At 35.7% G+C, this 27,994-nt stretch overlaps 1 protein-coding gene across 17 annotated transcripts in view; it reads right to left on the reverse strand.

The window, feature by feature from the left end:
* The window catches only part of MAPK10 (mitogen-activated protein kinase 10), a 587,630-nt gene that overhangs the window by 115,876 nt on the left and 443,760 nt on the right, over positions 1-27,994 (reverse strand). For all 17 annotated transcript variants that reach the window (XR_008524135.1, XR_008524134.2, XM_054553380.1 and 14 more), the window contains 1 exon segment: positions 23,970-24,139. Coding sequence is in view for 15 of the 17 variants with exons in the window: in XM_054553380.1 (XP_054409355.1) it covers positions 23,970-24,139 (170 nt within the window). In the remaining 2 variants the exon portion in view is untranslated.

Here is a 27,994-nt window from a genome sequence, read left to right on the forward strand (position 1 = left end):
AACATGAAGATTGTCCAGACAAGGTTTGGTCCATATAGCAGTCTTCTCACATAACCTATTAATATTTCTCTAAGTATTTTAAACCAAGATTGAAGATTGGCACTTTGAGACTATGTATTGGGATTTCTTTGCACAATTACCTAAAAAGTATCACACCAATCAAATACGAGTATTGATTTTACTCCTAAATGCATGTCCTGCTCTAGTACTCTCTACCTTTTTCCTGTTGGTTGGTGTCATTAACAACCAGTTTACTGACCCCAGATGGATTTCCTGACCAGCTGGTTTTAACAGCCCTCCCCAATGCATCCTGCTTTTGTGGTTTTGTGTGTGCTCAGTTTGGGAACACAAGGCAGCAAACACTAATAAGCTCAAAAATAGAAATAGAAAAGAGATTTATCTATGCACTCTTTTGTGATGCAGCTTAAGTTTGGAGATAGGTCAGAATCTGCAAGACTCACTTTAACAATTACACAAATTCTCTTCTCACCAATATTCTTTCCGGGCTATTGGCAAAAATGAAAACGTGTGTATGAATGTGTGCACATGCATAGATTCAATGACTGCTGCATACGTGAAACCGTTTGAATACTTAAGTTTTGTGTCCTCTGGGATTACAAAAATAATATCTCTTTTTCTTTTGACTAAGTGCTACAGGGAAATGAAATTCTATGGTAGCATTTCTTTTTAATTTGAGCTGATACTTTTGACAATCAAGTTCACTTCAAGTTGTTGTGAGCTATCTCTTCATTCATTCAACAACAATTTACTGATCTTCTAGCACGTCTCCTTTTTTATTTATTGGATATTTTTATTTAGATAATATACAAAACTTCATATGAGGTTAAATTTAAATGTTAATAAACCATGTCATGTGTTATAGTCAAGCAAAAACTTGCTGATCAAGCAAAGTAAAAGTTTCTCGTACTCAAACAACTATACCACATTAAGGAATATAAGATAGATTCAAACTAAACAAATAATTAGGTCAAAAGGAGAAAATACTAGATGCTGATGGAAAGGTCTTATTTTAAGGAAATATAGAGAATGAGAAAGAGAATAATTGCTAGATAAATGTTCTTGAGGTGACCAAATGAAATGTGGTCTAATCGCAAGAGCAAGATTGGCTTACATACGATAAAATACTTTGTGCGTAGCATCAGCAGGGAAAGTGTATTAAAGGGATTCAGATGTTAGTCCATGGTAAATGTGGTGGGAGGCAAGAGCTTATGGATATTCATTTCTGATAGACTTTAGTTTTGCTGTGAAATGGGAAGCAAGATTTTCAGATAAGAGACAGGATGGGGAAAAAGATGTTGGGGTTTTGAGGAAGAGGTGAAGGAATGAAATTGTCACTTAGGGCAGTAGGAATGTAAATGGGCTGGAGATCCTAAACAGTGATAAAGGCTCAGTCATTCCTGTTGGTATTAAATTTAGAAGAGACTGTACAATTTGAATGTTTTTCTCCAGGCTTGTTTGCAGATTCTAGTGCTGAGGAGCTGGACTGAACAAGTATTTTAATTTTGCCAAGAAGAAAGAGGGGAAGATAGTGAAAACTTATAAATGGGATAGATCATAATATAAGGCACAAGATCTAAGCAGTATAAGGAGGGAAATGAGTACATGAGAGTAGTCAGGGACAGATAAATTATGGCAGATTGTAGGTGGTTGGAGAATTACTGAAAATAAGGTGCTAATATCAAATCAAATGTTTCACTTTTTCTAGAAACAAAAAATTTCAAGGAATTGAGATGGTTAACTTACTTTCATTTTGATAGATGAAAAACATGCACAAACAAGACCTAGTGGGTGTTTTTGCCTGTTTTGTTTTTATTATCTAGCTAACAGGCATACAGACAGTTTAAGTGTTTAAGAGGAGTACAGAAAATAATAAACATGAATAATTATCACTGCAGAATGTGGGATTGAACTTGAGGATTTAATAAAACCCAAACTGCATTTTGAGACTAACCTATCAGTTCTGAAAAGCACAGTTAGGAATGGACCTACTTAGCTAGGAATTTATCCTAGCATCTGGACTAATTTGCTGTACTTTTACAACAAGAATTATAATTCTCCCCCGTTTTTATCATAAACTATAGCTTCATTACAGTTTCAAGATAGAAAATAAAAAGAAAAAAAAGAGGCTTCACAACTCTATGATTGAATTACTGGCAGCATGTTGTGCCAAGAACGCAATTAGTCAATTGTTTCAGCATAAATCCTGTTTGTAGGCCAGTAAGTAATGTAAAATGTTAACATTAAAAAGTGTTCTTCTTTACACTAAATATTTTAAAATCATGTTATTTACAAGACAATGCAAATAGCATTTTATATGGATGAGCTAACATGGACTATCAAAATGCTGCATTTACATTATGAAATAGGACTCTGAAACACTGAGAAAACACAGCCAAAATGCTTGATAAAAGACACGAAATAAATTGAAATGTACCAGATCAGAAAAGATTATCAAATATGAACCTAAAGGAATACGAAACTGGAACTTAACTCCAAGGATTATCTCATCTCTTTTCTGCTTCTAGTCAGTAGGACTGCTGGTCCTAGTCCATAAAGTCTAAATGAGTTAATAAAGATCTCAATGAGTTAATAACTTACTTATTTAATTATTCGTACATATATGAAACTTGGATATAATTCTTAGTTCATAAAGGTCTCAATAAGTTAATAACCTAGTTCATACAGGTCTTGATGAGTTAATAACCTAATTATTTAATCATTGATACACATATGAAACTTGGATATAATTCTTCTGTAACTTTATTACTGATGTATGTTACGTTAAAATATTGAGTAGTATAGTAGTTATTCCTCTAATGATTTTATGTTGCCCTTTATCGACTGTTGAAAAGAAAACTCAAACAACACATTTTTTTTTGTATTGGGAAATGCATATAACCAAATATATTTACCTTATTGAGGAATAACAGGTCATGTGCCTTTGAAACTATACATTGACTATGATAGTCATAAAAATGCGTTTTTAAGGCTAAGTCCAACTGATTTTTGTCATGAAGTCAACAAAAATTTACCTCTAATATATTCTGATCTTAAGTTCTATTCCAATTCCTTTAACTTAAAATTATATAAGGCAAGGGTCCCCAACCGGGCCACACAGTAGGAGGTGAGCTGTGGGTGAGCAAGCAAAGCTTCAACTGTATGTACAGCCACTCGCCATGACTCACATTATAACCTGAGCTCTGTCCCCTGTGAAATCATTGTCAGCATTAGATTCTCATAGGAGTGTGCACCCTATTGTGAACTGCGCTTATGAGGGATCTAGGTTGCACATTCCTTATGAGAATCTAATATCTGATGATCTGTCACTGTCTCCTATAACCCCAGATGGGACCACCTAGCTGCAGGAAAACAAGTTCAGGGCTCCCACTGATTCTACATTATGATGAGTTGTATTATTATGTCATTATATATTACAATGTAATAATGATAGAAATAAAGTGCACAATAAATGTAATGTGCTTGAATCATCCCAAAACCACCCCCAAGCCCCAGGTCCATGGAAAAATTGTCTTCCACAAAATTGGTCCCTGGTGCCAAAAAGGTTGGAGACCGCTAACATAAGGTTTAGTAGAGTAAGTCATATGCTGTTTCCATTTAAATTTTCACTGTCTCTTTACATTCCGGCTTTCCTTACAAATGGCCATTGTATCTGGCAGAATTAGAGTGGCTACAGATGTTTTGACGTTTGTCTAAGGGGAAATTAAGTTGGGAATACATTTGTTTGGTACAGTGGATTATTATATGTTTCACAGTCACTTACATATTTAAATTATTGCAACTTTTTGCAGTGTAGATATGATTTCTAAGAATACTGCTACCAGTGGGCCTACCTACCTGGTGCCCAGTCTTATGACAGGAAGGAGCAGGGCCAGAAGTTATATCACAATATGAACAGTGCCTGATAATACAAGTACATTGTATGTAGGTAGTGATGGAGAAACAAAGTTTGAAATGTGCAAAGGTAGAAAGTAATCTGTAGACTTTTTCAAATATGACAGCCTATATATAAAAGAAACTAGGCAAGGTTTTTCTCAAATTTGACAATTCTCAACATGTATATGAAATTATCAGTAATGAATTGTGAAACTGAAAAAAATATTTTCCAAACTATCAATAACAAAAGATATGTTTCAACTGATCATAGTATGGAAGATACTGAATTTCTGTTTTCTGTACAGATAATGATATTACAAAATCATCTTCATGTGGAGACATATTAAAAGAGTATGCAGCCAAAAGTATATAGTAAAAAGGGTATTATATCAGAGAGCTGAAAAATAAAGTATTATCTTTTTAGATTTTATGATTCTGTGGTATTTATCAGCCTTTTTTACAATTTGTGATTTGTTGTAATGTATTTATTCTAAGTAAATAATTCACTTTCATTCTTAATTTTGTATTTGTGATTTTTCTTAAAGAGGGAGCTCCAAAATTTTATAAGCTTAATGTGCAATCATAATACAAATTTTCCTGTCTGCAACATAAAAATTTTTAATGCCTACAGCCAAAACAGTTTACAGGGTATGACCAAGAGCTAGAAGTAAACTACTTGACCTTTCTCAAAGAAATGTGTCTACAGTTTTATGTTTAGAAGAGAATTTGAACTCTAAAAAACTCTTTTTGTGGGTATTAACATGTATGAATCTATCACACTTAGCCAGAACTTTTGGCTCAGATTTTGGGTGTTGAGCCAGACATCTTGCTGGTAGCTCCAACTGAGATTAAGTCAGTCCTTACTGACCATGTGGTAAATAAGTTGAGGAGATAACCCATTCCAAATCTGAACATCAAAGTACCTCAGACACACTGTGGCTAGAGATTCTTTGCTTAAAAGCATTGGTAGTTCATAAATAATGATTCTCAGGTAACGAAAAAAATATGTAATCTTAGAATGGGATGAAAATTTAAGATTTCATTTAATCCAACATTCCACCAAATGAAGAAATTCTATGTAAAGTACAATATTCCTAAGAAACGTTCATCTGGCCATCTTTTGCATGCAAACTATCAGTCACCAACTGTTTACACGTTCACAAGGAAGACAACCCATGATGAATAGCTTTCACTCTGATAAAATTCTTTTCTTACATTGAGCCACAATCTAAGTCCTATTAATTCTGTGAATGTGCTCTGGAGTCAAGCTGAGTTAAGTGTACACATTTATTGACACTTGTGACTTCAAATATTTGAAGATATCTTTCATCTCCCTGAAGAGCCAATCTCTCTCCAAATTAAGTATCTGTAGCACTAATTTCATTAACCATTCCCTTCCTATGTATATTTTCAAGGAAACTAGAAGTGTGATAACTACATTATATATTAATAGACCACTAATTTAACCAGCCAGAGAAATTGAACATTTCTCTGAAAAATTGAAGATGTCTAACTCAAACTCCATTAATAGCAATTAATAATCAGATTTTGCACAAAACTGCATTAAAGTCTCCACCCCTGCCCTCTATTCCATTATCATATTGCCACCCACCACACATACTTTTTCCAGTCTGTTACTTCTACTTGATGTGTAAGCTGATAACAACATTCAGCTATTTCAAAATTTCCAAATCATAAGAAGTTAGGAAAATGAAAAAATATTACTTTTAGTGGTAATAATCACATATTATCTTTGTTATTCAAATTAAAGGAAATTTATGTATGCATTCTGATTCCAACCAGCTACAATTTACACATACATGTATATGCACAGGGAGGTGTGCACAAATACACACACACACACACACACGCATGCGCACATAACTATTGGCTGCTAGAGACTTAGTAATTACTTCCCAGGCTCCCAAGTTCAGTTTCTTACCAGATGCACAATAAATACTTTGGAAAGTGTCAAAAGCACTGTGTTTGTCAACAGCAATTTTCAAAAAGGAAGGAAACACAAATTGTGCATTTCTCTAAATAGCAAATAATCTACATATCAAGACTGAATTTTTAGCTAGAAAGACCATTAATCATTGAACCAATACCCAATACCCTCATTTTATTTAGACATGAGGAAATTAAGGCCTAAAAGACAATTAACTTGTTCAAAGTCATTCAGCTTATTTGTGACTTAGGTTCTAAAAGGCCTTGTACCATGTTCTAAAGAGTTCACCCACACTACAACATACAAGTCAAGCTCAGAATGATTCATTACCTTACAGAAAGGATACAGTTTACAAAAACATGATACTGGTATCTTACAAAAAATATTAAAATGATAGTCCTATGGTGAACATGAGATAATTAACTGCTGAACAAGACACAAAGAGATACAGCAAATGCCTCAAATGTAGTGACCCAAGATAAACCCGAGTTTTTTAACCTGAGGAAATTGTGTCATGAAGTCCACATCTTTATTCAGTGTGGGAGAGTATTCTGTCTTCAGTTTCTACACCACTGGTAGCTTACTCTTTCTAGCCAGAAGAAGTTTAAGACACCATTCTCTTATTATAGCAAAGAATATCAGTTATAGAACGCAAGAAAGAGAAATTAACATTGCGCTATTGCATCTTACAACAGAAAGAAAAGCCATTCCTGGGGTAACAATGGTATAGGCCTGGATATTTTACAGAGTCTATGGGAGAAAACAAAGCTCTGTAGAATTTATTGATAGAGAATACACTTTTAAAAATGCACATTGAGCAAATGTATAGGCTAAATCTAAAATGTAGCCTATAAGTTTCTTTATGTGCTAAAGGCTAGAATTTCACATTATTAATATGTATGATAGTCCTATCTTAGTCCACTTTGTGTTGCTATAATAGAACACCTGAGACTGGGTAATTGAAAAGAAGTTTATTTAGCTCATGGTTCTGCAGGCTGAGAAGTTCCAGTGGCAAGGGCTTTTGTGCTGTGTCACAACACGGCAGAGACCATCAAAGGGAAAGTGAACACGATGTGCAAAGAGGAGGAAACCTGAGGGGCATCCTGGCTTTATAAGGACCCACTTTCTTGGGAACTAATCCATTCCTGCAAGAACTAATCCAATCTCTCAAGAGCAAAAATTCACTCACTACTATAAGAACTGCACCAAGACGTTAATGAAGGATCCACCACCAAAACCTAAACACTTCCCACTAGGCCCCACATCCCAACAACCACACACCAGGGATCAAATTTCAACATGAGTTTTGGTGGGAAAAACAAAACATATTCAAACCACAGCAAGTACCTACCTCAGAGAGGTATGCTAATATTTATGCATCAGTAGGGTTTGCTAAATGAAGAAAACTGCAGCTGGGTTAATGGACAAGCCTTGGAAGTTAAAGAATGAATAGAGACTGCCAGAGAGACACGTGTTTATATTTCAAAGCAGGTGAAACCCAGAGCCATCTATTTACATTCTAAACGATTCATTCATCATTCATTCATTCAGTGGAGGTTTTTTTCCCCAGTATCTGTTATGTTTAAGACACTATGATAGGTCTTGGGAAAACAGGGTGAGGGAGACAAACTGGGTGACTGCATCATTCTAGCAAGACACTAGTTCATTCATTTGTCATATAAATTATGTTATATTGTTTTATTTCTTGAGAAGCTATTGGCTCTAATCCATATAATGCAGCTGGCTGGGACACAATTTAGAAGAATCAAGAAATAAAACCCACACTAACTTGAAGCAAAGCCCATACGTCAAAGTCAGATGAACAAGGAGAGGGACTGGATATCAGTTACTAGATCCAGAAATGGAAGATTTGCTATTTCAGAGTCTAATGGTCTCCCAAGATCCATCCCCTCCCTCCTCATGGTTATAAGAACCTCCCTAGTTTTACATAGACACATGGCATTCAGCTAACTATATATTTCCCAGCTTTCCTTACAGCTAGATTAGGTTCAAGACAATGAGTGAGGGCAGAAGGAAATATTCAACTTCTAGGTCATATCTGTATTAGTCCATTCTCATGCTGCTATGAGGAAATACCTGAGACTGGGTAATTTATAAAGGAAAGAGATTTAATTGACTCGCAGTTCCACGTTGTTGAGGAGGTCTCAGGAAACTTACGATCATGGCAGAAGGCAAAGGAGAAGCAGGCACATTCTTCATAGGGTGGCAGGACGGAGTGAGTGCAAGCAGAGGAAATGCCAGATGCTTATAAAACCATCAGATCTCCTGAGACTTAATCACTATCACAAGAACAGCACAGGGGAAAATGTCCCCATGATCCAATTACCTCCATCTGGTCCCACCCTTCACATGTGGAGATTATGAGGATTATAATTCAAGATGAGATTTTGGGTGGAGACACAGCTAAACCATATCAATATCCTTATAGAAAGACAGCTTGCTCTCCACTTGCTTTTTTTCTCTTTCCATAAACTGGAATGTGACCCTAGTGTCTTTGGTCATGTGGACAGAACAACACTGTCAGGATTCCTGTGTTTCTGTGAAACAGAATTGTCCTGTTCCCCGGAACTATGCAGGAACTCAGACTTCAGTGGAAGAGAGAAGTGTTCAAGTCACTCTACTCTGTGTCTCTTTGTTAGAACATCTCAGAGTATATTCTAATATAGATACCCACAACCAGATTCTATTTACTAGACCAAAACTTGGAAAGAGAGTAAGGTCCGTGCCTTCTTTTGCTCATGACAGTAGCTCAAGCATCCAACACAGTATCTGGAACATATTACGTGCTTCAATAAAATGTATTATATGGAATGGAATATAATGAAATAGATGTGATTCCAAACCTCAAGGAAGTCATTGCATATGAGGAAATAGACATGAAATAAAGAAAGACTTTCTTTTACAACATCTTATTAATGCACATTCTTTCAATTCTCCATACATATTATATTTTATATGAAAAAAACCTCACATGGGCAAAAGCTAAAATTCCTCTGGCGTGTTTTTTGATAACCAAGGAGAATAGTTATCAGATCCTAAGCTTATTAGAGAATAAGAGTGAAAACAGCATCGTTTCAATAAATCATACTAAGTTGCTAAATACTTTTTGAATGCATACAAGAGGAGTTAGCAGTATTCTTGTGAAAAGGTGCCAAATTACTGATATCTTTTTTGGGGGCGTGTTTAAGGGGGTAATTTTGATTTCTGCACACTTAACAAGCATGAGTATATAGCCACAGCACATGCACTTATAAATTGATTTAAGTAAAACATTAAAAGATCTTGTGTTCCAGTTAAGTAGGGGTTGTTAAAAACAATTGTTTTTATCATACAGTTATTTAAAAATATTTTTAAATAGAAATTTTACAAGGCTATTTGAATCCAGAAATATTATTTTATAAGACTGGAATTTTACATTATTAATGTAAATAATACCTACATCATAGAGATATTTTAATGTTTCTGCATTGTCAGGGCTCTTTGGGCAAATAAAGCAAGAATCTGGTTAAAGGACAAGTCTTGGAAGTTAAAGAGTGTAGAGAGACCTCCAGAGAAAAATTTGTTTTCATTTCAAAGTGGGTGAATCCCAGAGCATACATTTACATTCCAAATGATTGTAAAATAGGGGCTTTCTCTTTCTCCTCCCAGAGAATACTTATTTTAGGAAAATTAGATCTCTCTCTCTCTCTCTCTCTCTTCTTAGCAAGGTGGCAGCTGTATAGCAGGCCTTATATAAACTCTGAGATTCATAATTTCTTCTTGATAATGCAAAAATCCCTTTGCATGTATAGGAAAACATCTGTCTTTTATAATATTGCACTGAGCAGAAAGAAGGAGACATGGGTAACTGATACAATTATTGCCTTGAGTAATAATACTCTGCCACTGATCCAGAAACTCCATGTTTGCTTTCAGGACAAAAATAAAGGAATACAAATGTTAAAAACATATAGTGAGCTGTTAAATAAGTACAACTCTATGAACACAATTGGATAAATTTGCACACTATGGACAGAGCAGCTAAGTCTAAGTTTCTATTCCCTACCTGGTAATGTGTTTACCAAAAAAAAAAAAAAAGATATCAATGATAAAGCACTTCTACCAATTAGTTTTATCCTCCTTAAAATACAACGAAGCAGAAAAGTGGCAATTTTACAAAAATCACTCTGGGTCCAATGATCTTTTCTAGTAATTTTTCTACTTTTCCTTTCAATTGCTTTTTCCTATGTAGCACGAAGGTCAAAAGATTTCTTGGTCCATTCAAACTTCTTTCTCTATTTGGTGATTTTAGAAAATTAGTGATGAAATATTGTACAGCATACCAAACATGTTTTATTGTAAGCAAAAATAGTATTTCTCAATGTTTCTGTTTCATAAAGAATTACTACTTCTTTTCAAAGCTACTTCCATGTGTACCATTCTGCTTCCTCAGAAATTGTTCTCTAACAATTATGATTTTTCTTTCTGGTCTCTTCAGTCTCTCCATTTCTCTCTGGGAGTCTCTCAGCTGCCTGCTTGATGTTCCTACATCCTCTCTGTGTTCTCTCTTCCTCTTCCTCATTGTGTATCTGTCATCTATTTCTCTCTTTCTTGCTATTTCTGTGTATCTTTCTTCTTCTGTCTGTCTCATTCTCCTCTTTTGCTCTGTCTCAGAGCCCCTCTCTCTTTCTGTTTTTCTCTCCACATGCCTTACCTGTAACATCCAGCATTTCCTCTCTAATAAAGTAAACACACTCTCCTGCCATTAAAAAAAAAATGTAGACCTTCCTTTACCTTTGAGGTTGCAAGCTATTAACACCAAAGAGCTCTTCTTTGCACCACCAATTTCACAGAAAAGGAGTCCATCTAAGAACTGGGAAAATACAGCTGAAAAACTAAGAAGTAAAACTTGAAGAGGAGAGTACCAAAGTGCCAAATCAAATAAGATGGAGACCAGAGACTACTTGCTGCATTTAGCATTTTGGTTGGTTTACTGGTAATTTAGCAAGAGCAGTTTCAACAGAGTAGAGTGCATAGAAATGGACTCCAGTGAGCTGAGAGTGAATAACAGATGTAGAAAGGAAAATCAGAACTTTAACTGCAATATTTGTTAAGTGCCTACTCTGCTAGGAACTATGTTAGAATTAGAAATTCAACTGAAGGCAAGCTTGACAGTCTTCTTATGGAGTTTACAGTCTAGTGGGAAATGAGACAATGTAAAAATAATGTGATGATGCTAATAACCCTGTGAAAATACAAGGTTATGTAGAAGCTGGTCAGAGGGGTACTGGCACTGGATTTAGGAGGATGATAGACATTTTAGAGAGGGCAAAGACTGCAAAATCCTAGTCTTTTTACTTTTCTTGGGCACACAGCTCAACTAGAGGACATTTCCAACCTCCTGTGCAGTTAAGTTGTGGCCATTTAACAGAGTTCTAGCAGGTAGAATGTGAGCAAAAGGGAAACGCAGCACTTCCAGGCCTGGCCCATAGAAGTGGCTCCGTGCTTCTGGCTGTTTGGAGCCCTTACACATTACAAGATGAATATGCCAGAGCTTCCATCAGTCTCTCTCCTTAGCTCACTGAATAGAACCGAAATCTTTCCCCTATCTACTTCCACCTCCACCTGATAAATGAGAAGAACACTTCTATTATGTTTGAGCTTCTGTCATTTTCTGCTGGTCAATTTGTCACAGTAGCCAAAATTATCCTAACCAATATATATGAACTGAAGGATGTGAAGAAACTAGCCCAAGAAAAGTGATGGCATTTATGTATTATATCAATCTCTTGATTAGATGGCAGGATCTTTGGTCCTTTCTATTCAACTTTATATCACTATGACATAGCCCAGTGTCTAATATGAGTCAGTAACTCAATAAATACCCACTGAAGGAAAGTGCATTTATGAGCGATCTTAGTGTGGGATTAAATTTTTTATTTTGTTTTGATTAATATATTTTTCTTTTTTTCTTTTTTTTTTGAGACAGTGTCTCGCTCTGTCAGCCAGACTGGAGTGCAGTAGCACCATCATGGCTCACTGCAACCTCCGCCTCCTGGGCACAAGTGATCCTCCCACCTCAGCCGCAGGAGTCGCTGACACCACACCACAGGCACATGCCACCATGCCTGGCTAATTTTTGTTTTTGTTGATAGAGATGGGGTTTTGCCAGGTTGCTCAGGCTGGTCTCAAACTCCTCCAGTCTCAAGCGATCTGCCTGCCTCAGCCTCCCAAATGTCTTTTTCCTTTATTTCAGTTTACAAGCAATGAATCTAGACAACCACCATCATTTGCATTTTTTTCATTTCTTCATTCTCCTTTAAATCTAGTAAAGCTCCTCATGTGCAAGGCACTAATAAATATACCTCCAATACTGAGTTTAGCTATGTCAATGACGTTCATGTCTTATTTCCCAAACTTATGATACTAATATTATACATTCTGTAAGGATACCATAAATATTAACTTATAGTGACTACGTTATCTCTCTTATATTGACACCAAAATATGAAAGAATACTCTTAGTAAATTTGTATCAAGTCCTTAGATTGTACTCTTTAATGATTCTTTTAAAATTTGCCATATATCTGTGATATTTATTATCAAATTTGATTTAAATTGGTATAGTATTTAATAAATGATTTGAAAAATCAATTTTCATATTACTAACTCATTCTTAAGACTAGTCAAAGGCATAATTTAAGAGAAAGTTAGACTTATTCTAATAATTGAATTGATGCTTGCATACAACAGTATCTATTTCCTACAGCTGATGCTAGCCTCTGTTATTAGTACATTTTATGATTTGATGTATTACTCCTGAAATTAGTGGGTCATACTATTTATCTGATACATACTATATACACATTCAAACATACACATTACATTATTGATAAATTTAATAGTTAACATTTAAGGTGTTTCCATTATGCAACAGGCACTTTTTGAAATCTTCAGACGATAAGGATGAAAAAATCAGAATCCTTGTCCCAAGGAGATCATCATCTAGCAGCAGACACAGATTTTAATAACAATAAAAATACAAAGAGTTCCAAAAGAGATGTAAGTATAACATGTCATAATAAAACAGATGAGGGGCAATTACTTTTGCTGAGCAGTAGAAAAGGTGACTTGAGACTTCGCAGAAAAGGTGACCCTATAACTGAAATGTGAAGATGAGTAGCAATTTCCCAGGGATTCCCAGGGAAAATGGCAAGCATGTCAAGAGCATTCAGGTGAAATAAAATAGCTTCATATAAATACCCAAAGCATAAAAGTGGTCAGCACATTTGAGAACAATGACTAGTATGCCCTTCCAAAATATTTGAATTTTATTGTGTAAGCAACTTTACCCATAAGCAGTATGGAAGACGGACTAGGAGAGGAAGAGATAAGGAGGGGGAAAGGGACATCAGTTAACTACCCATAATGATAGCCCACTGGGGTATGATGAAGACCTGGAAAAGGCAGTTGAAATGGAAGGAAGGGATATTTCAGAAATAGAAACAATTAGACTCAATCTGGAAAGAGAAAGGAGGAAACTATGACTCCATAATTTTTAACTGAGGCAACTGAAGGAATAGCAAGCCTCAAATAAGAAATACATCGTGAAGGGCAAGTTTGAGTAGATGATCATAAAATTATACTGGGCATGCTGAATTTGAGATATCTGTGGAGAAATCTGAAGGAGATAAGAGTACAGAAATAATTCATGGACCAAGAGCTTAGAAGTAAAGTATAGCCAAAAGACAGAAGACATCAGGCATTGAACTGTGAAAAATGCAAGCCCAAAGGAGGAAGAACACTTTTAAAATACAAATATTTGAAGGGTAGAGACAGATGATCAATAAAAGGGTTAGATAATGATTGACCATAGAGGTAGGAGGGCACCAGGAAACAGCTGGCTTCAACCTAGTCTAATAGCACTAACACTCACCCACCAACCAATAATATTCATGACATTTGTGCTAGATTCACTCCATTGTTCCCGAATTTCTCCCACTTTGATCCAGTTCTGACCTGGTTCTTGGCTTTTGCCTTCCTTCTCTCATTTAGAATCTCATTCTCATTAGGCTTGAAAATTAGTACCTGTCTTTCTGGCTCCTTCTGCTCTGGTCACCAATTCAAATCTTGGCCTCAGTGGCTTTGGATTGGATTTTATTTATTTATTTATTTATTTATTTTTTTTTTTTTTGATGGAGTTTCATTCTTCTGCCCAGGCTGGAGTGAAGTGCCGCAATCTCGGCTCACTGCAGCCTCCGCCCCCCAGGTTCAAGCGATTCTCCGGCCTCAGCCCCGCAAGTAGCTGGGATTATAGGCACCCACCACCATGCCTGGCTAATTTTTGTATTTTTTAGTAGAAACAGGTTTCACCATGATAGCCAGGCTGGTCTTGAATGCCCGACCCCAGGTGATACACCCACCTCGGCCTGCCAAAGTGCTAGCATTACAGGCATGAGTCACCGCACCCAGCCTGGATTGGATTATTTCACTGGCATTCTGAACATTGAACTAGAAAAGACAGTTCCCTAATCAAACCAACCTCTGAGAACCTGGCCATAACCCAGGCCAGCTACAATAATGAAAACTAACAGGCATTGACTACTAAGTAAATCCAGGCACTGTATTAACTAATTTAGTTTGCTTTAACAGCAATTCTATGCATACATAGTTATTTCTTCCAGCCCCATCTTCAGATAAAGTTCCTGAGATCCCACACAGGTAAGTGGGAGCCAGGATCTCAGAGTCTGCACTCTAACCACGGCCTTTCACAGCCCTCAGTATGCTGGCCAGTCCATCCCTTTCCAAACGAGCCCCAGATTTTTTAAATTCTTAGCTTAAAATTCAAGAGAAGATAGAATTCAAGAAGAACTGGATATTTAACATTTCCAGATATTACAGAAAAGTAAAAAATGGGAGCCAAAGAATTCATAATTGCAAAGATGTGGAACCAACCTAAGTGCCCACTGACTGATGGGTAGATAAAGAATATGTGGTATATACACCATGGAATACCACTCAGCCATTAAAAGGAATGAAATGTCTTTTGCAGCAACTTCAGTGGAGCTGAAGGCCATTATTCTAAGTGAAGTAACATAGGAATGTTAAACCAAATATTGTATGTTCTTACTTAAAAGTGGAAGCTAAGCTATGAGTACACAAAGGCATACAGAGTGATATAATGGACTTCAGAGACTCAGGAGAAAAAGGGTAGGAGGGGGTCAAGGGATAAAAAAACTACACATTAGGTAACATGTACACCACTTGGGTGATGGGTGCACTAAAATCTCAGAATTCACCACTATATAATTCATCCATATAACAAAAAAACTCACTTGTACTTCACAAGCCATTGAAATAAAAATAATAATAATAAAATGAGAGCTGAAAAAGAAGCCAATGGATTAGCCACTTAGGAGGTCGATGGTTGCCTCCCCAGAGCATCCTCCTCCACAGGGGTAATGTGATAGAATTGGAACTGCTTGGCCGGGCGCGGTCTCTACTAAAAATACAAAAAAATTAGCAGGGCGTGGCGGTGGGCGCCTGTAGTCCCAGCTACTCGGTAGGCTGAGGCAGGAGAATGGCGAGAACCAGGGAGATGGAGCTTGCAGTGAGCCGAGATCACACTACTGCACTCCAGCCTGGGCGACAGAGGGAGACTCCGTCTCAAAAAAAAAAATAAGAACTAAAAAGGTATGTGGAGGCATTAACTTCAGACTTTCAGGAAGTGTGATGATGAGGGAAGGAGAGAAAGAGGAGTTGTTTGAAGGGTAGGCACATTCTAAATAACTTTTTTGTAGATGAGAATTTGGTGAGAGGTCGTCCATAGGCAGGGGAGAAGAAGCATCAGTCAATGCAAGACAGACAAAAACTAATAGGTCCCAACGGGTGGAGATGGAATCAAGAACACAGGTGGGTGGCCAGCCTGACGGTGTTCCTCATGAAGGAACTAACTGGTCAGGGAAGACTGGAGATGACAAAGAGTTAGGAGATTGAGGGGGAAATTGAGAGTTTACATGCCTGAGTCCATCTGTTTTCTCAGGGAAGTAGGAGGTAAGACCTTCTGTAAAGAATGCTGCTGGTGAAGTGGAATTGGGAGCTTTCATGAAAGTTGTAAAAGGATTGTAACAGCCGCCTTGGGAAATGGCTAGGGAGCTGATGAGACATATATGCAAAATGGTTGCTGAGCAGGAACAAGGCCCCAGCTGAGGATGAAGCTCATAAACTTATAATGGAGGAAATCAGTGTGATTATATCATTCTTCCAGCTGGGCTCAGCCTTCCAGCAGGAGCAGAGAAAACAGCCGCTTGGGCTGATCCGGATGAGAGTTTGGAAAACAAAGCTGCAGAGGACAAGGAGGTGAGAAAATAAAGAGCATCTGAGAGTGTCTGAAATCACTCTTCATGGTTCCTGGCTAGATAGTGAAAAAGTTAATCCAGCAGGAGTGTGACAGGTTCAGAGAACAGGGAGGCCTTGAAAGAGAGATGTCCATAAAAAGATGTAGGGAGGGAAAGGGGATGAGAGAAGCAGGGTCACTGAAGAGGAGGGATAATGTCAACATGACAACAATTTGGCTTATAATTTTCCTCTGCTCCCTGATTATTTCCATTTTCTTCAGGTATCTTAAATCATCATGCCAGTGAATTATTTAACATCCTAGATGTATTAGATCTTCTGTAAACTATTTTGCAACTTATATTTTTGCTAGTTAAACTGAGTTTCTGTCATGGTCACTTCAAATCTAAAGTTCATTTATTTAATATTTGCTGCTAGCCCATCTGGTGTGGGTGTGAGAAAAAGCAGCTCCTCAAGGCGGAGGTGACCATGTATCAGGGTCCACGGGTAGAGCCCAGGCTGGAGTTCAGCCCGTACAAGTCCCTCATCTCAGTGCTCTTGTGCAGGACGCACACTTCCCATCCATATTCTGATGTCCTTGGTGAACCCAAAGGAAAACTTTTAAAAATATATTTGGGGTTGCATCTCCCTGGATTGAGAGTGAAATCTTGATTTTATGAATGGACATATTAAAATCTGTGAAAAATGTTTTTAATGATAAAAAATAAAGAAGAATAGAAATGAAGAAGAGCATAGCACAAGAACGCTAAGGTACGTGTATTTAAATAAAAGAAATGTCAAATGAAGTGACTGAGTACCTTCCCTGATGATAATTTAGACTCTCCTGTCATACACAGAAGCTTAAAATGCAATGGCTCAATGCTGGATTCATAACTTTGGACATGTAAAGTGAAATTTACTTGACAAGGTCAAATATTTTAAATAAATTTAAATTCCATCACAGGAGAGGCAGAGAGCACACAAAGGGAATGACAGGGCTGTCACTCCATCTTCCAAACTAAAAGATGTCTTCCTTTGTCCTCAGCCCCCACATTGAAATCCATGATTAGCCAGACAGCTCAGACTCTATAAACAGAAAGTAATGCTGTAACAGGCCAGAAGCATGACTTAGTAGAGAGAAGGGCCAACTACCTTCCCTCTGAGCTTTATAAAAAGCTCCTCTAAGCCTTGGTATTTTCAGTTACAAAATTTATAACACATACCTACTATCTTTTTTTAAAAAAAAAAACAAAGCCAGTTTATCTACAGATGGAATGCACAGGTCTCTTAGAGCAGTAAATGAGAGTGCTTCCCAGAATCTGAGGGACAGCCATTGCCATCTGTTATTTAGCATAATTTAATTTAACTGATCAAACTGCCTCCTTTCTGTGAGGAATTTTGGCTTTTCTGAGATGCACTAGATGGTGCTAGATTAACTTGTTAGATATTTATATTTGGGCTGTAGGTTACTTTTTAACATAACCATGGATACATTTTAATCCTAACAATCAGGATTAATCTGAAAAAATAGTATATGGACTATAAACTGACTTTACTTCGGCAATGAAAATATCCACTGATGCCCTAAAAGACAAGTTCTAAAAAAAATAAGAACCAGCATCACTTAACTATTTAATCTTTAGGATGGAAGTTGAAACTGAAAAATAAATAATGTATTTACTAATTATTTCTTCTAATAGGGACATTAGCATTTATATCAACAAATGATTTACAGAAAAGACTCAATCATCTGTAAGTGAATAATTATCTACGGAAATTTAAATGATGATTTTTCAAATCTGCCAAGTAAAGTGCTTCCAGGCTACAAACTCTTGCTGTCAGTTTTTACTACAGGGATGTAAGTGAATTACAAATTAACTGAAGAATGACAGAATTCAGAATAAATGTCCACAATACATTCCAAAGCCAAATATAATTTTTAAGATTATGAATTACCAACCCCTTCGGCATTAGTTATCACATCAACAATTAAATATTTATACATAAGGACACATATATAATTTACGGTTGACACATAGAAATGTGGATATTACATATATGTATAATTGTTTTTTCTGTAAATATACTGCCATCAAACTTCTACACATTGCTTTTCAAAATACCACATTTTCTTGGTAAAGGAAAAAAAATGACATTTACCAGTCTTATTGATCAATTGAGGAATATGGTAAATAAATATGTGTGGCCTGTACTGTGCAAAGAGGCCTAGGAGAACAGCAAAATGTGGAAGAATACAGTGTCTAATTCTGTCCTATTCTGCTGGGCCATCACCTTAAACGTGCTACATGTATAAAAGACAGTATTTGAAGCTCAATGTTCCTTATTTCAAGGAGGTTGCGATTAAGGGTCCAAAATTTTAAAATTAATGGAAAATGCCAGGGATGAAGAATATGCTGATATTACAGATGTACATGAGAGGATAATCATTTCCACTGGTCAGGGGCTAAATGGAAATGTGTGATTAAATCTGTGTCATTTAGTGTAATGGCTCATTAGAAACTCTTAAGAGAAATGTGCCACAAGAGCTTGAGTAATGTTTGCAGAAACAAAATAAAATCATCTGGGGTTCACTGATCAAGCCTGTTTTGTATTATTGAGGAAGCGTGATTGCTTTGGAAAACCCTCTGGATGATCTCACCCATCTCTCTTCATGTCACCAACCTCATAACCATAAGATGCTCCCATCCATATTCTGTGCTTAAAGATGGTTAGCTGGCCCTGTGAAATTGTGTTGCAGATTTAAAAACTAATGTTTACAACTAACATATTGTAAATAATATTGGTTAACTGAAGCCCTGGATGAAAGATAGCGGAAAAAAAGTTCAAATTCTTCTTTGCCAGGCTCCATGATGGAGTATTAGTAAAGTTATTTTATTAAATCCCATGCTCTTAACTGTAATATGTATACAATATACACAGTGTGATGATAAAGCAACTGTTACCATCAGGCATTTTCCTAGGTTACATGTGCTGACCTTTACAATTTTCCATTGTTAAGAAAAAGTATCATAAGCCAACCTTTCTTGAATCTACTAAAAGTCATGACAATTTCAGATTTATAAAACAATTTTATGTATCTAGCTTGTTTTGTACTCTCCTGAGTCCTATGAGATAATATTGTCTCCATTTTACAGCTAAGTAAACCTAGATTCTGAAAGACTGAAAGTTAAAAGCTATCATTGATAAACCACAATGGGAAAAAATTATTTTTTGGGCATAAGTTTATTTGTAACTATAATTACTAAAGATGATAATATAAGGCATCTTAAAGTACTGACAATTGAATCTATAATATTTAAATATGCAAATTTTAACAGAATCCTGAGAACTTCATCAATTTTTCTCGTAATTTTTATCAGCAAGAAATATATATTAAATACCTTTCTGTCATGCACCCTAACATGGCCAAGTTTCAATCACTTTTGTTCTGGTGCATATTTACCAACCCCTTAGAGAAGATGTTCCCAACCTTTTCCAATCATTTTGTGGATGGATGTTATTAGTTCAAGGGTGATTAAATCAGAGTTCAGATGGAGTAAATCGAATTCATCATCAAAATGGAAAAAGCTGCTAAACACATCAGAGTAAATAGTGTCTTTTTTTAAATGAAAATGAGCACATTTAAAAGGGGGAACTTTTTTTCAAAGAAGAATATGTGAACACTTGAGGTTCTGCTGAACATGCCTGGCAATTTATATCTTAAATTGTTTATCTGCATAGTCTTGTTACTGTAGACCACTTATTGAAGGACATTAACCAGAAATGATTTTTCAAATTTTTGTGCAAAACAAAAAGATATATATCCTAGTATATCATATATATAATATTTAAAATAACATATATGATACCTAACCAATTAAGATAAACTAACCCACTGGATTAATATGTATGTATATATAATATATAATAATCGTATATTGGTATTACGTCTTCATTACAGTAGTACCCCCTTGTCTGAGGCAGATACATTCCAAGACCCCCAGTGGATGTCTGAAACTGGATAATAGTGAACTCTATATATACTATGTTTTTTCTACACATATATGCCTATGATAAAGTTTAATTTATAAATTAAGCATGGTAGGGGATTGACAAGAATAATAAATAGAACAACTGCAATAACATAGTGTTCAAATTTCATAAATAGAAGATTCATTCTTTCTGAAGACATTAGCAATCTCAGCATAAGATTTTTGTTCTTTCCTCATTAAGTTGGGAACTTTCACTTTTTAACTTAAAGGGAGGATTTTACTGCATCCAAATTGCCAGCATCACTGCTTTTGTATTTTGGAGCCATTATTAATTAAAATAAGAATAATTTGAACACAAGCACTGCAATATTGCAACAGTTGCTCTGATAACTGAGACTGCCACTAAGTGACTAACAGGTGTATCATAGACAGCCTGGATATGCTACACAAAGGGATGAGTCACATCCCCAGAAGGATGGGATGAGATAGAGTGAGACAGGGCAAGATTTCAGAATGGTGTACAATTTAAAACTTACAAAGTATTTCTGGAATTTTTCATTTAATATTTTCGTATCCTAGTTGATCATGCGTAACTGAAACCACGAAAGCTAAACCACAAATACGGGGGGACTACTGTATGTATACATAGACATGGATATATATTCTGTTTAAGATAAATTAATCCATTGGATTATTTCCAGGGCATCTTATAAGTATGATCATTTCAACTTTAATTAAATGCCATCCTCTAGCTCCAAGTGGAATTTTTTTAAAGGTTGGTTAACATAAAATGTATCACCTTATTTTTAAATACTTAATTTTCAGGGCACAGATATTTTACAATTCTATGATTTTATCTTAGAATTGTATTAATCTTACAGTTTTCTGTAAATATCCTGCCTAACATCATCTTGCAAAACTGAATTGTGACCACTTACAAGCTGATGGTGTGTAACACCACCAAGACAGAAATAATATGGCTTCACTTCCTTTCATTTAAAACTATACAATCAGCTCTTTTCAGTTAAAGAGCAGACCAGCCTTGGCAAGTCGTCTCTGCTAAACTTAGTTGTTAACTTTTGCCACCACTTTGGCTGTCCATTTGAATCATCTTTAGAGAGAGAAATGAGAAAGTAGAAAATGTTCCTTGGCTTGGCAAGAAACAGCAGGATAGATGTGAGTGAAAACAATGAAACCCCTACTGTTGATTTCTTCCCATGCTTGTTTTTGTTCCGGAGTTGGTAACAGAAAAAACACTAATGAGACCCTCTTCTGATGATTGGAAAAATGTTCGGAATGATTTGCTCTTCTGGATCCTGACCACTGTTGCTAAAAACTCATCTTGCAGATTATTCTACAATTCCCCACCTACGAGGCTGTAGAGAACTTCTCAGCTCACACAGTGAAGCAGAATAATTTCATTGTTTCTGCTTCAACAGATAATCTTTTCTTTCCCTCAAAGGCAGAAGGAAAATTTTCATTTTTTCCCAATATTTCATAGTAGCTTTTGTTTAATCATGCTCAACATTGACATTTTTGACCTATCATCAATGGTAAATGAAATATAGTATAGTAATAACTTCTTTTGAAGATATTTTAGTATTACCTTTTTCCCCATGCTGATAAGTAAGAAATAAAACAGTCTAAAGTGGGGAAAAAGATTGTAAAAACCCAATAACAAGTTTAAGGTGACCAGAACAGTAGAAATGAGACTCCATTTCAAACAAGTTAGGAGGATGGAGATTCTGTGACATAATAGGTATCCATATTGCAATACTTATGCTTGAAAAGCAGAATTTCTCTTGCATACACATGCAAAATTACATGTGGTGACACATGGACAAAAATGATGATATCTGTTTTGTAATTTTTTCCTCCATGTTGTATTTCTGCTCCAAAGAAAATAAGGCAAAATAAATTAATGATATGTTTCAGTTTGTCTGTCCATCAGAGATCTCAGATATGCCCAGTTTCCAGTTTGAACCAGTCACTATACTCAGGATTGCATGGAACATTCAAGATATTATGCACTCTGACAGTTGTGCACATAGAAAAGGTCTATGGATTTCAGAAACACGTCTGGGAATGGATGCATTTGACGTAAGAGAGGCAGATGAGCTCATAGTTGACAAAGGCAATATAAAAAATTTTGCAGTATCTATACCTAAGCCAAAGATAACTTCCACCCTATAGAAAGGAGAAATAGAGGCCCAAAATATCCTATAAAACATACTACAAAATTATTAGAAAATGTTCAAATCTTTCTGTGATAATCTGTTAACTTCCTGGGCAAAATGCTGCTTTGGATCTATTTTTGAGTCATTAAAGGTCTATCAGTTTTCTTTCACTGACAGTACTCAGCTTCACTGCCACAAATCTATGGCAGGTCTGTTCAAAGGAAAATGAAATTATCCCAATGAATATTTGAGCATCTGGACTGAGAATCTTAGCCAGGAAAACTTTCTCATGTTAATATTCTACAATTTTCCATCAAGAAAGGTAGCCAGAAACTACTCTTTTCTCCCGCCACTGGTAAATTTAGAAGAGTTACAGCAATTGTCTTAATATTAGAATCTTTACTATACCATGTGCATTAGTATTGCTAGCATAGCAAATCACCATAAACTTAGCCATTTAAACACAAACTTTAAAACATTTAAAATATTTTAAATTTTAAACCTCTTTTTCTTTTTTTTAAATCACAACTGCAAGGAATTGAAATCTGCCAACAATTCAAATGATCAGGGAAACAGATTCTCCTCCAGCACCTCCAGAAAGGAACCCAGCCTGCCACCATCTCGATTTTAGCCCCACTGGGCTAAAATGAAATCTTGTAGGACTTCTGACCTACAGAACTGTAAGATCAGCAAGAAAGTGGCTAAGTTTATGGTGATTTGCTATAAATTCATCTCATCCCTTAAAAGTGTTTGTGTTTTTAAATGGACATTATGAATGTAGCTGTAATAAATAAATATATTGTACAAATAATTATCCTTTATAAATAAATATACATATATAAATATACATATTCAGGGTACATGTCCTGAATTTTTACTTATCTGTGTGAGCCATCAGAAAGATTAAAAATTATTATACTAATAAGCTTATATTAAATACATTTGTGACATTACAAATTAAAACTGTGTAAAAGGAATGCTTATCAATTAACCTGATATCATGAATTTTGCAAGAGTCTTAGGTAAATCAGATCTAGATTTGTCATAATTTTAATTAGCTACCCAAAAATGTCATAAAAGAACGGTTACTAAGAAGCCCAGAATCTTCCCATTTTGGAAACATGAGGCAAACATTTTTAAAATACTACTTTTTCTAAATAGGTAACTCAGTTTCAAACACTGAATTTGAAAAGTTACAGAAACACTTGAAACAGCTTTTATTCCTCTCTAGCATATAAGGAGTTTTATTTGCTATTATCTTAAGACATGTCCCCTCATTTCTTGCTGTGCAACAAATAAAACTCTAGAAATACATTAGCAACTGCTAGAAATCTCTGGTTCTCGTTATTTCTTTATGATTCTTGTGTAATAACTTTTTTTCTGTGACCAAAAAAAACATGTCACAAGCCAAGCTGTATATATTGTTAGCAAGTGGGTAATAAACGTAATGCTCATGATGTTATTTTTTTTTCTTCAGTAGGATTATTTTTCCCTCCCAAATTATGCTATTTATTTTGAGGATTTTGTTTGTTTGTGTGTTTGTGTCTAGTAGTTGCACACGGTATGTTCCCTTTAAAAATACAGCAAATCCATTCCGCTTACCAAACTATGCCCTGAGCCCCAGAGCCAATAGGCTTTAGATTCTGGTAGCGCTTGAGAACTGTGAAGGTTGAGTCTCCCACTTCCACACTGTAGAACTGGTTGTCAACTTTGCTTTTGCTCATGTTGTAATGTTTGGCAATATATGACACATCCACTTGTTTATCGAATCCCTGTCAAAAAGAAGAACAGCAAAAACATGAGGCAAATGAACAGGCAGAATGATAATGAGATGTACAGAAACTTGTTCTTTTAATGATTACTAACACTTAGCCATCTATCATCTAGTTCATGAAGTTCACATAGAAAAAAAAAATATGTATCAGTCCATGCAAGATTACCTGGAGTAAAAGAGCTTAGGGAAAAAAATGCAAAGAAAATTTTTTTCATCATTAAAACTATTTATAATAGACTAATCTTAGATTTGATTCACATAATCTTTTCTAAAGTATCTCATAGAGACATTCATTTATAGAATAAACATCTATATCTACTGAACATGCATTAGTCTCAGAGGTTATATTAGATCCTTCAGGATTCAAGTAAATAAGACAAAGATGATCACTGGTCACCCATTATACCAGTCACATGAGAACAGATAAAAAATTGTATCTACAACCTTTTCTCAGAAAGAACTAAGATACAAAGTTATGTAAAGTTTTAATTATTTTAATTGGGTAAATTTGAATTAAACAGTCTTGATTTCATTTGTCCTCATTAATATCACAAATGCTATTGTTCTGAATTAAGCATAGCAAAATTTTTGTTTGAATTCATATTATTCTAAAATACCATGTGACACTATTTTTTGGAAGCTTAGATTTTAAATATCTTTATTGTTGCATTTTTTATTTTTAAGAGAAGTTTATCTATCAATTATATTTAGTAATTGATGAGTCTGTCTTTAAAATTTTGAACTATAATACATATGTATAATATAAATATCCATTACCTGTGATTATTTATCCACAAATGATCTTATATTGTACTTATGACATAAATAGTAAGAATTCTATAGCTAGAAGGGACCTCACAGAATATCATCTAGCCCATTCCTGTGGCATACACTGGTGGATGCCTTCCCAGCAGTCACCCTTCTTGCTGATTTTGTTCAGGTTTTAAGCACCCACATTTTCTGTGGGTTCCTCCCCAATCCCAGTGATTGAAAATTAAACAATCTATGCCAGTGATTCTCATTAAAGGTGGTTTTGACCCATTTGGGGCATTTAGGAGATTTGTGGGCAGGTTTTAAAATGCCACAATAAGGGGAGATGTACAGTTTAGATTGATTGGTTTGTCAAAGAATGCTGGTTGTCCTACAAGAAGTGAGATGTGAGACATTCCCACGCAATGAATAATTTCTCACATACCTCACAACTTGTGAGTGTCCTGCCAAAGCTTTAATTAGTGAAAAATCTGCCTATAATGTTTTGAGTCCAGAATCTAAACCAAAGACTTTTTGTTTAATTTTAACATACACTAACTTTTCTGAAAATCGAATTCTGATATAATTTGAAAGATTTAAATCTCCTTAGGCTCTGAACCTCTGGATTGATAATAAAACTATTTTTCCTGGAAAGTTTTGGCATTTCATCTCTAAATAAAAACTTGAAATAGAAGTACTGTCTAATTTTCCCCATATTCCCTTAGAAAGGGCCCCAAGCAGCATCGGTGATGTAAATGAGGAGAATACAGTGGAGCCCATGTGAACACGGGTGGCAAAACCTACAAATCCAGTGCTAGATCTTGAGGCCTCCAGATAAGACCGAGACAGACTTGAAAGTAGAATACGTGTGACAGGCACCAACCTATGATTGCATCGGATATGGTGGCAGCATTCACTGCAAATGCACTAAGACCTCAAAGAATAGAGTGGACTTATAGGAACTTATGTTGCTTGGACAGGAAACCAAAAATTCAAGTGATCTGCAAATGCAATAATAAAAGGTCTGAAATCAAGAAAGCAGTTTGTGGAGCATGAGATAGGGAATTAAACAAGACTATTAAAAATCAGGACATTGCAAGCCTATTCAAGGAGACAACAACAGGGTTTAGAATTTAGACAATGGGTGTGGACAGTGGCAGAAACAAGAACATTAGTCTTTAAACAATCCTTGATTTCAACCACAGTACCAGGAACTGCTCTCCACACCATGGTCCATTTCTACTCTAGACTTTTTGGCATATGAGTAGAACAGCCTGAATAAAGCCCTGCTTTTTTTCCTGGCTAAGAAAGGTGAAAAAGCAACTGGAGCTGGAATATAAAATGAATTCATCTGTCAAGTTTAATTTGGGGTGAATGAAGTGCCTAACTTGCCATTTGTCATGTTCTGACCCTTTTTTATATCTTTTAATATTCTGTTTCTGACCACACACGAAATCTTTAGCACACACTAGCCTCACCAAACCTAGATATCTCCCCTTCCCTTACTTATTCCCTTCACTTTGGAAGTGTGGCTTTCTCAACTGTATTGCATGTGTAAACTAATCACTGGCAATGAATTTTGTGTTCCGGACTCCTGACTTAATGCTGTATTGTGGCACGGCCCTGTGCCTTTGGACTTCACTGTGGCTTTTCTAGCTATGGTCTCAGTCAATATATCATAGTTGATTCAACTTGTTGTCTCTCCTCTTCCAACATTTCAATGTTTATTCAAATAAACCAAAGAAGCTTAACGATTCATGTCACTTATCTTTCAGGTTTACTCTAAGAGCTACCCTATTTAATATTTAGAACTGTTTAACCCAACAAACACTGATGATATACATATTATTTGCCAAATACTAGGTTTGGCACTCAAAATATAACCAAAAAAAGATAAGGTTCAGTCTAGAGTGAAGACAATTAAATAAGAAAGTAGTTAAAGTATGGATAATACATTCTACGGAATAAAAAAGGTGCTGAAAGCAAACAGAAACTACCAAGCAGAAAAGGGTTCTTTCTATATAATAGAAATAAAATAATATTTATTCTGGAATAGAGTATTGCAATGGCAGTATATGTGCCATAGTAAACTATGTGTGTATTCCGGGAGGCAAAGGAAAACAGAGGTTTGTAAAGGAAAAATGAGGATGATTACCTAACTCTTTTGAGATAATTATCCTTGGCTACAAGTATCAATAACAAAGGTAACGCCAGTCCAAAGTGCGACAGGCAGTTGCTGGGCAGATGTCTTTGCAGAAACATTTTTTGCATAAGGTTGTGATGGTCTTGGTGCAAACTTGTGGGTTTTTCAGCCCTTTGTGATAGTTTTTACCAGGTATTTATGAATGTGAACGCTTCTCTTTATGGCCTTCCTCTGTTCTATTTGTCATGGTTTTTTCCTTTCTTTTTTTTAACACAAGTGACTCCATTTTGATTTTGACAACTTTCACAGTAGCAACTAACCACCTGCGCTCATTCATGATTATTAATTCAATCAGCTACCATGTATACAGCAACTACTAGATGCCAAGTTACAGGTATAAAGTTGTAATGTTTAAGGGGAGACTTGATCTGTGTTTTCCCCAACTAAAAATATCCCTGAACCTCCCTTTTCACTGGTTCTCAGATATGAGTGTGCATCTCAACCACCTGGGGATGCACACTGGAGAAATAGGGCTTGATAAAATACAAGTCATTGGCATAACATTCTGGAGATTTGGATTCAAGCATCAGCAATCAACCAATTAAAAATCATCATTACAAGGTTTGTGAATTCACACACACACAAATATATAATTTCCTTTCAAGTTTCTTCTGTATACCCCACTTTGAATTAAACTTCAGGTAAAATTTGGAAGTTAGAGAAGATGTTCATGAAAGCATCTCAAATAATTGGTAAAATTCTATTTTAATTACTAGTTTAAGCGGTAAGACATGGACATAATAGCATAGGAAATTTTCTTAGATTGATGTCATAACCAAAAATTTGATAGCAAATATGATGTGTTAAAGAGCTTCCCCCAGATCCCATCTGTGCCCTAAGCTTACAAATCTAAATTGAGTTTTGAAAGGTTCAGAGCATATTTAATAGACTACATTTCAT

The sequence above is a fragment of the Pongo abelii genome, chromosome 3 (assembly GCF_028885655.2).
Source record: "Pongo abelii isolate AG06213 chromosome 3, NHGRI_mPonAbe1-v2.0_pri, whole genome shotgun sequence".
NCBI lineage: Eukaryota > Metazoa > Chordata > Mammalia > Primates > Hominidae > Pongo > Pongo abelii.